General features: G+C 37.6%; 1 protein-coding gene across 1 annotated transcript; it reads right to left on the reverse strand.

The window, feature by feature from the left end:
• Nucleotides 1-799: 799 nt before the first annotated feature.
• Nucleotides 800-2,761, reverse strand: LOC112517740 (serine/threonine-protein kinase HT1-like). Its single transcript, XM_025125119.1, has 3 exons — nucleotides 2,459-2,761; nucleotides 1,366-1,611; nucleotides 800-979 (listed from the first exon to the last, which is right to left on the reverse strand). Exons 1-3 carry the CDS (start codon nucleotides 2,657-2,659, stop codon nucleotides 800-802), a joined length of 627 nt encoding a protein of 208 aa, XP_024980887.1. The 5' UTR covers nucleotides 2,660-2,761.
• Between the last annotated feature and the right edge of the window lie 8,782 nt (nucleotides 2,762-11,543).

The following is an 11,543-nucleotide window of genomic DNA, read 5'->3' on the forward strand; positions in this document are numbered from 1 at the left end:
CGTCAAATGAAGGTTATTTATGTTTTCTTACTCTTTCTTTTGTCTTTTTATGTTGTGTTTACTCATATGAAAGAATAAATAATAAATTGATATTATATATTCACATATTATATACACACATGTACAACCACCAACCCTCTAACCCAGGGGCGGATCCAACATGGCACCATCGATGGCACCCACTACAAAAATGCTGGGTATCAGCGAGGGAAAATTTCCTCGCTGATCCGTCGCAGAAAGTGATTTCCGTCGCTGATACTCCGTCGGTCAAACAGTCGTAGGTAATGCTATCAGCGACGGATCAGCGACGGAAATCAGCGACGGATTTGCGACGGACACTTTCAGCGACGGATTTGCGACGGACACTTTCAGCGACGGATCAGCGAGGGAAGTATTTAGCGACGGATCAGCGACGGATTTGCGAGGGAACTTTCAGCGACGGATTTGCGACGGAACTTTCAGCGACGGATTTGCGAGGGAACTATCAGCGACGGATTTGCGAGGGAACTTTCAGCGACGGATTTGCGAGAGAACTTTCAGCGACGGATTTGCGAGGGAAATTCAAGCACTTTCAGCGATGGATTTTCCCTCGCTAATCCGTCGCTAATTTGTAAACAATTAAAAAATAAATTTTTTAAAAACACACAAATCCTGTATTTATTTTTAAAAAACCTGAAAATAATAATATATAACAAACCAAATCTGTAAACAAAAGTAACCAATTCATACGATTTAAAATATGGATTCATACAATTTAAAATATTCAATTCATACAATTTAATCTTCGATTACATACAATCTAACTATCGGGATCTGGGGGAGGTGAGAAAACGTATCCTGACTGCCGCATAAACGCAGCAGCTTGTCTGGCCTGTTCAGCTGCTGAGGCAGCTTGTCTGGCCTCCAAATTTGCCCTATTCTTCCGTTCGGTCTCGAGTTCCTCTTCTACCCTTGACAACTTCTCTCTCAACTCCGTTACCTGTAAATATTCAATAATCTTCGAAATCAGTAATTTGTTCGCAATTTTAGTAAAGAGAAAGATCTACCTGTAAACAAAACTCAGAGCCAAGATCTACCACTCTAAAGATTCAACACTCTGGGCATCTTTACTAGTTTAGCCCCTCACATGTCTAGGCCCCTCTCGACACTCTTGGACAATATGTGTCCCTCTAGTCTCCATTCGAGGGGGCATGTTAAAATCCCACATTGGCTAGACTTGGACCATTCTCCTTTGTCTATGTTGGAACCTCCCTTCTCTCCTCAAAGGCTCTGTTGGAGAGTATATCAGGGGTTCCACATATTCTCAAACGTATATATGTAAAATTTAAAATTAACATCGTAGAGTAATATGATTGAAGATGATACCTTTTGGCATACTGCAAATGCAGCCTGTTCCGGAGTCATATCGTCAAATGGTGTCAACGCAGTTAAAAGCTCCCACAAGACAACTGCGAAACTGTAGACATCAATTTTCTTTGTGTGTTTCAGTTCTTCGATCATTTCTGGTGCCATCCAACGATAAGTACCCGTAAATCCCTTTGCACTGCCACATTGAGATTCTAAACACGAGATACCAAAATCTGCTACTTTTACACACATATCTTCACCAAGAAGTAGATTTTCGAAGAATAGTCATCTTCTCTTTTGACATGAGGGAATAATATCCATGTCAATCGCAGAATCTAAACTTTCTTTGTGATGTAAGCAAATAAAAAAAGTCTGAATTCAAGTTTATTATCGGTCTTTAGACAGATTATTTAGTACAACAAAACAAACAACAATTCAACTTCGTTCTAATCCCTATATTTGTGGGTCACCCAATGAATTATCATGATATATCAACCGATTGACGGCTAACATCTCGAATCCTAGTTGTCTCCAACGGGTGATCGAGGTCTTCTGTTCATTATTAATAAAAATGACTCTAAAGAAGCAGGGAAAATTATGTGGACCATCTTATGAGAATAAGCAGCTGGCACTGTCTCAAAGGTCTTAATCTTGCAATCTATCACAATTTAAGAAATGGCAAATGCCAACCACCTTCAACTCCACCAAAGTTAGAACTTACTACTTCTTTTTGAAATGCATAATATAGTTAGTGAACCTTGACCTCTAGGCAGGTCAGGATTTACCTGGAACCCTGATATCACACCCTTTGGTTGAATATTACTTTTTATGTAAAAAAGAATTTGACATATTCTCTCAATATATTACCGGAAATAACAATCTAAAAATGGCGAGTTTGGCTGTGGACATGAACTTAATCACAAAACATGTGAATCTATTGATCGCAAGGTTGAATATAGCAGGTTCTTTGTTTAAACCGTTGATAGATAGCGAATGATTTGGTACAAAATGATTAAAAAATCTGTGTATCATATATGTGTGTTATATATCATGTACTCATGTGATAATCAAGAGAGGATAATTAAGAAAACAACAAGCTAATATTACTTACAGTGATGATATTGGGATGCTTGAGACGAAAAAACAAGACGACCTCAGAAGTGAACTGTTTTTCCAACATAGAAGCCAAATCGGGATCTTCTTCAGGCTGACTAATAAGCTTAACAGCAACATCTTTCTGCTTATAAACTCCTCTGTAAATCCTACTGTGTCTTCCCATGGCGAATTTGTTCCCGATAAACAGTTGTGACATATCTGCACTCCATTCCAATTCTTCTTCTTCTTCACCTTTCGCTTTTATCTCATTCCAATTCTTCTTCTTCTAAACTACCATAAATCATACCATACAATTGTAAACATACAGATACCCAATAATTGCCTACAGAAAACTCCCCCTACCCATTCAGAAAGAGGAATAATTCAAAAGGGAATGTCAGTTAAGTAATCATATTAACAACATATCTAGCTTCTATTGCTATACTGGCATTTATCTATCCACTGCTTGACATAAAAATAGAAGGTGGATTTCTTTTGGTCTTTCTTTTAATCTTTTTCAATTTCCGGTAGATAATTTGATAAGCAGATGAAACCATATATATAAGCATATACACACAAATATATATACATACATATACACAGTTACACACACATGTTTGTGTATAAGACGAATAATTTCGGCATGAGTTTCAAGTCATAAACCTTTTGAGGCTATAATATGGTCAATGGATTTATCAGGACTAGAGTTTTCTATCACTTCAGATAAATTAAAGAGATGGGTCGAAAAAGTTTATTGTGCTCTTTTTCACAGGATCATTAAGGGTGAGATGGGAAGAATATAAAGAAACACAACAAAGCCACAAAATATTCAAAAGTTGAACAAAGTGGATCAAGTGCAAGTTACCTGAAATCCAAAAACTGATGACAACCACTCAAGAATATCATTAATAGGTTTGTCTCTGTCTCCTACCCTTCTAACAGCTGAAAGGTTATCCATATTGCGAATTGCACGAAGAGCTGATTTGATCTAATAACATATAAAGAATGAAACAAATAAGAGGGATATATGCATACTTGTGTGTGTGTGTATGAAGACGGTGAGGACGACGATGGGCGACGACGGTGACGGTGAAGACGGTGGTCGACGACGGCGCTGCTGTGGTGGTCACAAAGGGGACAGCGGTGGTCGGCGACGGTGAAGAAGGTGAGGACGGCGGTGGTCGGCGACGGTGAGGACGGCGGCCGTCGGCGACGCTTTAGACGGAAACCTGTCGCTCTCTCTCTCTTTCTCGATATCGCGTCCCTCTCTCTCTCTCTCGATCTCGATATCAGGCTTGTTAGAGGGAAGTGGGCAATTGGAAAAAGAGTGTACTGGAGGCTTAACCTAGCTTTGTAAAAACAATTAGCGACGGACTGATTCCGTCGCAAATATGTTAACTAGCTTTGTGTGTGAGAAGTCGGTATATATATATATAGATATATATATATATATAAATAATATATATAATATAATATATATATATATATATATATATATATATTCATCAAAGAACGCAAAACACATAAACGCAAAATAAGACATAAATTTTTTTTGTCAGTTCCCTCACTGATCCCTCGCTGATCAGCGAGGGATCAACGAGTGAATTTACAAAAATCATATTCCCTCGCTGACCCCTCGCTGATCTGCGAGGGATCAGCGAGGAAATTATCCTAATTTTTTTTTTATCGGGGCTTAACCCATTTAACTGGGGCTTTGTTCGGTTTTATTGGACCTTAATCTATTTACCGGGATATATTGAGTTTATCGGGCTTTAATAACCTATTTTCTTATTTTCTTGAATTTTATGTGTTATATTTTTATATTTAGGTATTGTATATATATATATATATATGCATGTGTTATAATTATATATACCCGTTAGCCCGTGTTATATACATATATGTTTACACGACGTTGTATGTGTTATATGTATATATACCCGTCGGTCAATTATATATACACATATATACACGATGTGTACTGGTTGATAACCACGATTGGATGGAGAATATATGTTTAAATGTATGTGTATATGTGAATGTATAGACAGTGTGTGTGTGTGTGTGTTTGTTATACGACATCAACACATAAAAATATGTACATATAACACATAAAAATGAGAAAATAGGAAAAATAGAAAAATCTCTCGCTGATCCCTCACAGATCTGCTAGGGATCTGCGAGGGAATATGATTTTTGGCCATTTCCCTCGCTGATCTGCGAGGGATCAGCGAGGGAATTTGCCTATTTTCTTGATTTTCTTGAATTTTATGTGTTATATTTTTATATTTAGGTATCGTATGTATATATGCATGTGTTATAAGTATATATACCCGTTAGCCCGTGTTATATACATATGTTTACACGACGTTGTATGTGTTATATGTATATATACCCGTCGGTCAATATTACATACACATATAGACACGATGTGTACTGGTTGCTAACCACGATTGGATAGATGAATATATGCTTAAACATATGTGTATATGTGAATGTATAGACAGTGTGTGTGTGTTATATGCAGATTCATATGGTTTTAGGCCTTAACCCATTTAATTGGGCTTTGTTCTGTTTTATTGGGTCTTAATCTATTTACCGGGCTTCATTGAGTTTATCGAGCCTCAATAAACTTTATTTAGTTTTATTTGACTTTATTTGGTTTATTGGACCTTAATGGGTTTTATTCGGTTTTATTAGGCTTAATCAGCTTTATTAATTAATTTTTGTAATAATCTAATAAATAATTATTGATAAATAATTTATAAGTAATTAAATTAGTAGCTATAAAATTAAAAACTGGCAAAAATCATTTTCCCTCACGACGGGTATATATACTTATAACACATGCACATATCGCGGTTAGCAACCACAACACATATATATACATACATACATATATATATATATATATATATATACACACACACAAACAACACATGACATGCATACATACGACATCAACACATAAAAACATGTACATATAACACATAAAAATGAGAAAATAGGAAAAATAGAAAAATCCCTCGCTGATCCCCCACAGATCAGCGAGGGATCTGCGAGGGAATGTGAATTTTGTCATTTCCCTCGCTGATCCCTCGCTGATCTGCGAGGGATCAGCGAGGGAATTTGCAGAAGAAATTTCCCTCGCAAATCAGCGAGGGATCAGCGAGGGAATGAGTTTTTTGGCAATTCTCTCACTGATCCCTCGCTGATTTGCGAGGCATCAGCGAAGGAATTTTTCCCTCGCAGATCAGCGAGGGAATGAGTTTTTTTGGCATTTCCCTCGCTGATCCCTCGCTGATTTGCGAGGGATCAGCGAGGGAAATTTTCCCTCGCAGATCAGCGAGGGAATGAGTTTTTTGGCATTTCCCTCGCTGATCCCTCGCTGATCTGCGAGGGAAAATTTCCCTCGCTGTTATTCGTCGCTGAAACCTGGTTTTCTAGTAGTGACCAGCCATCGTATTATTACTCTGTCAAAACAACTATGATGACCCTCAAAAGATTTTCTTGACAATTATCACAAACGAGGTGGTTCGAGAGAGAAAAGGGGAGAAAAACTACATATCCAGGTTTGTCTTGAAATTGGTCGAAGATGGAAGTGGGTCTTGAAATTGATAAGAGGTGGAGTAGCTACCCAAAAGGTTGGAAGTTATTGGTGCTTCTAGGAGTAGGATGTGGGTTTCAGAGACCCTGTGTCTCTATTGTTAGAACTAGTGTTATGGCACCGATTTTTTCCACGAACTAGTGTATATGTTTGTGTGCAATTAGTGTTCAACGAATGCCTAAAATCAAGGAAAGACAACAAAACCTGTATGTGTATATATGTTTATATAACAGATTCTTACCATGTAGAGTAAGAAAACTTACTTGGAATCAATGATTGAAGATAAACAAATATAGGCAGGCTCCTGCAATGTCCTTAAACATAATTTCGCCCCTACTCGGCGTAGTTTGAGCATCTGTTTAGATGATACAACTATCTAATTTGCGTTCTTGCATGAGAACGTGAATCTGTGGAGATTCTTATATTGAGAAAAAACCAAAGGAAAAACCAGAGGAAAAACTAAGGAATGCTATATATTCCTTTTTTCTGTCGAATTTGGAGGGAAAATGAAAAACTATATATACGGTTGGCAGTTTTTGGCGGTTAACCAAAAATCTCATGTGAACGGTCACGACTGTTCGGAACAGTGTGTGGTTTGTCCACAACCATAATGGTCAAGAGACCCAAGGCCCAAGGCCCTATCTTTGACAATTAATGTATATATGCAAGCACCAAGCTTAATCCATGTAACTTAGTCCAATTTGATAAGGCTTATGGAGTTATCCTCATAAGCCTCTCCAAATTTCCCTCTCCTTCCTATGTGGGATCAATTCCCATGGTAAAATCCCAACAATACCCCACATTTTCTATTCAAACACTAACAATACCCCACATTTGAATAGAAAATAAGCAATACAAAGGATATAATTTTCTATTCCATGGAGTAAGATATGACATACATTTGAAAAGGTGTCTTTTGGACTTGAACCTTTGATAGTGAGTACAAATTGGATCTACTTTGTGGGTAGTAAACAATGTCTTGAACTAACCACATTTTTTGGTAATTCTAGACAACAAGTATCACATACATCATATCTAGCACATAGTGTAACTTTTATGGTTGTGTTCATTTTGGTCTTGAACGTATCCTTTCTTCATGAGTTTCTTAGAGAATGTAGCCATCTCGGTCCTCATAGATGCGACCATACATCAATCTCACATAGGTAATGCCAATCAAGAACATTTTGTATTGTTCCACTGTTAAAGCTATTAGCATTACTAAGAAGTATTATTCAACCCTTACTCGTCAATGGAAACACACAAGAAGTATCATAGGAATGAGCATACTTGTGTATTATATTGCGTATTGAGTTTTCTCCAATTAGTTTGCCTATTGAACCTAGACCATGGGATCTCCAATGTTGCTAGGTTAGGTTTCTGCCAGGTGATAACTCATTGAAGTGGCTTTAAGCTTATTCCCCTCAATGTGTATATGACTTGCTCTCTGTTTAGCCCTTTTGTCAAAGGATCGGCTATGTTTTCCCTTGACTTTACATAATCAATGGATGTGATTCCATTCTTTAGCAAATCACATATAGTGTTGTGACAACGCCTTATGTGTCTCGATTTACCATTGTATATCTGATTCTTTGCTCTTGTTAGAGCGGCCATACTGTCACAATGTATACAAATAGCGATGACAGGTTGGCCACAATGGTATACCTTCTAGGAAGCTTTTAAGCCATTGGACTTCTTCCGCTGCTTTGTCTAAAGCCACAAATTTTGCTTCCATTGTTGAGCGTGTATTCACCGTTTGTTTTGATGATTTCCACGATACTGCTGATCCACCAAGTGTAAAGACATACCCACTTGTGGACTTACTTTCTGAAGTGTTGAAAATTCAATTGGCGTCACAATAACCTACCAGAACATGAGGATATTTTGTATAGTTCAACCTATAATTCATGGTGTGTTTGAGATATCGGAGCACTCTCACTAGTGCAAACCAATTATCTCTACCCGGATTGTGTGAATAGCGACTAAGTCTACTCACTGAGTATGCTAGATCAGGTCTAGTACAGTTCATAATATACATCAAGCTTCCAAGCACTTGAGTATATTCCAGTTGGGACACACTATCTCCTTGATTTTTCTTTAATTGACTGGATGGATCAAACAGAGTGACCACAAGTCTATCATCATAGTGTCCAAACTTTCGGAGAACCTTTTCAATGTAATGAGATTGAGATAGGATATAACCATTAGAATTTATTTGAACTCTAATACCAAGGATAACGTCGGCTACTCCCATATCTTTCAAATCAAATGAGGAATGCAGCATCTTCTTGGTTTGGTTGATAACATCCAAGTTGGTTCCCATGATAAGCATATCATCAACATATTAACATATAATAACATAAGCATTTTTGCATTGTTTAACATATACACATTTATTACATTCATTGATTTGGAAGCCGTTTGATAACAGTTTTCACATGCTTCAGGTTGTTGCATATAGATCTCTTCATCTAATTAACCATTTAAGAAAGCATTTTTCACATCCATTTGGTGAATTTCCAAATTGTGAATTGATCTTATTGCTATTAAAGTCCTTATGGATGTGATTCTTGTAACTGGCGAATAGGTGTCAAAGAAGTCTTGACCCTCTTTTGGACGATACCCCTTAGCTACTAGTCTAGCTTTGTATTTTTCTATGGTACCATCAAGTCTAAGTTTTCTTTTAAAAATCCATTTATGGCCAAACGGTTTGTGTCCTGGAGATAGATCAATCAATTTCCAAGTATTATTTTCAATGATTGAATCTATCTCACTATTTAGCGCCTCTTCCTAATAAGGTGCCTCCGATGACTCCATGGAGGCTTTATAGGATTGAGGTTCACCTTCCACATTGAAGGTCATAAAGTCGGGACCAAGGTCTTTGGCGATCCTTCCTCGTTTACTTCTTCCAGGTTCTAACTCTTATTGAGCCTTAGAAGTTCCATCATGAATGTTTTGATCATTTTGGTCTAAAGCATCATGACTTGTTTCCTTACAAGCTTTTTTCCTTGGATTAGAGGATTGGCCCTCTTTTTCCCTATAAGGAAATATATCTTCAAAGAATTCTGCTTCTGTAGTGTCTATGATGGTATTGATGTTGACAAAATCAACATAAGACTTGTGTACAAGGAACCTATAGGCTGCACTATTCTTGGCGGGACCAAGATATATACAATCTATGGTTTTGGGTCCAAATTTTTTCCGTTTAGGCAAAGGGACTTGAACCTTGTCCAAGCAACCCTACACTTTCATTGTTTTGAAGGTGAGTAACCTTCCTTTCCATAATTCATAAGGACATTTATTGGTCTTTTTGTCAAGGATCCTATTTAATATCATGTTTGTAGTAAGGCATGCCTCGCCCCATAAGCTATATGGTGCCCCCGAGGTTATCAACATTGATTTGATCATGTTCTTCAATGTCCGATTCTTCCTTTCGGCTAGTCCGTTTTGTTGAGGAGTATAAGGGGCTGTCGTTTGATGCACAATACCATGAGAGGATCAAAATTCAGCAAAGTCATTTTGACTCATACTCTCCTCCTCTATCGGATCTTAAGATTTTGATTCGTTTGTCGAGTTGATTCTCAACTTCGGCTTTGTATGTTTTAAACATATTCAAATCCTCATCTTTGGTATTGATTAAATACACATAGCAAAACTTACTACAATCATCAAATGAAAGATATGTAATAGTTTTTCCCTCCACGTGTAGGAGTTGCTTTGTAGTCGCACAAGTCACTATGTATTAGACCAAGTATTTCATTATTTTACTCAATGGATTTATGTGGATGACTAGTGAACTTGGATTCTATGCATATTTCACACTTAGTCTTGTTGTTCATTGAACAAGACGGTAACATGCCAAGTTTTATCATTCTTTGTAAACAACGAAATTTGACATGCCCAAGTCGAGAATGCCATAAGGTAGATGACTCAATCATGTACATAGAAGTCGAGCCAATGCTCGTCGTTTTATTGCTATTTACATTCTCATTATGTACAACGTTCATTTTGAAGAGTCCTTCGGAGAGGTAACCCTTACCAACATACAGACCCCTTTTAGTAATTACAAACTTATCGTATTCAAACACAATATTGAATCCTTTATTACTTAACATAGGACCAGAAATTAAATTCTTCCTAATCTCAAGTACATGTAGCACGTTTGTAAGAACGAGGTCTTTCCCGAAAGTGAGCTTCAGAATCACTTTGCCTTCTACCTTCGCCGTTTTCGCATTCCCCAAAGACATCGGTTCTTCATCACTAACATTTTGTATGTAGCAAATGAGCCTTTGGTATTGCAGATGTGTCTAGTGGCTCTGGTATCAAGCCACCAATCCATAGTGTTAGTCACCAAATTTGCTTCCACCACGCCGATGAATTGCATTTCAGAATCAGCCATGTTGGCTTGGTGAGACGTTCTACCACCTCCGCCACCATTTCCACCATGATCTCTCTTGTGTCTACAATCTTTTGCCTTATGATCGGCTTACCACACATCCAACAACTTAGGATGTGCGGCTTTTTGAAGTCTTTTTCTGTGGGGCAAGAGAATTTTTAAACGATGGTTTAGGGGCAATTCCTTTGCCCTTAAATTTTTTAAACTTCCCCTTAGAGGTGCTTACAGCCACCATATTAGCATTTGGCTCAAGGGAACTAGCATCGGCTTTTTCAGACAACCAGTTATCCTTCTCAACTCGGAGTTTGAGGACAAGTTGTTCAAAGCTCGTATCATCAGTTAAATGTTTCAGGTACATTTGAAGTTCTTCCGTGACGGAGGTAACTTCTCAATTATCGACCCTACCAGAAGGTTAGAGTTGATACCCATACCTTCCACTTCCAACTCGTGAGTGATGACTTGGAGTTTGTCGACTTGTTTGACGATTGATTTAGTGTCAATCATCTTGTAGTGTATGGATTTTCCTACCACAAATCGTTTGGAACAAGCAACTTCGGTTTTATACTTACGCGCTAATGATTTCGATATCTCTTTCGCAGTTTTGAAAGTTGAATATATATCATATAGGGAATCATCAAGAGCGTTTAGAATATAATTTCTACAGTTATATTTGTTGCTCTTCCAAGTTTCCACCACTTTCTCAAATTGTTTCATTTGAGTGGCGGTCGGAACATTTTTTTCAAGATACACGGGTGGATTACAGGGGCTCGTCATCTGTCAACACGTTGGAGACATGAAGAGTTGTTAAATAAAACAACATCTTCTGTTGCCAACGTCTACAATTCGTCTCTTTAAATTTTTCCGGTTTCTCGACATGGTTGATTATCATGGATCAAGGATCCATCACAATTTTTGTTTAAGATTGTTAGAACTAGTGTTATGGCACCGGGTTTTTTCTACGAACTAGTGTATATGTTTGTGTGCAATTAGTGTTCAACGAATGCCTAAAATCAAAGAAAGACAACAAAATGTGTATGTGTATGTTTATATAACAGATTATTATCATGTAGTGTAACACACCCGTCACCGAACCACAATCAA

This window comes from Cynara cardunculus (assembly GCF_001531365.2).
Source record: "Cynara cardunculus var. scolymus isolate 2C chromosome LG 9, CcrdV1, whole genome shotgun sequence".
NCBI classification, from domain to species: Eukaryota; Viridiplantae; Streptophyta; class Magnoliopsida; order Asterales; family Asteraceae; genus Cynara; species Cynara cardunculus.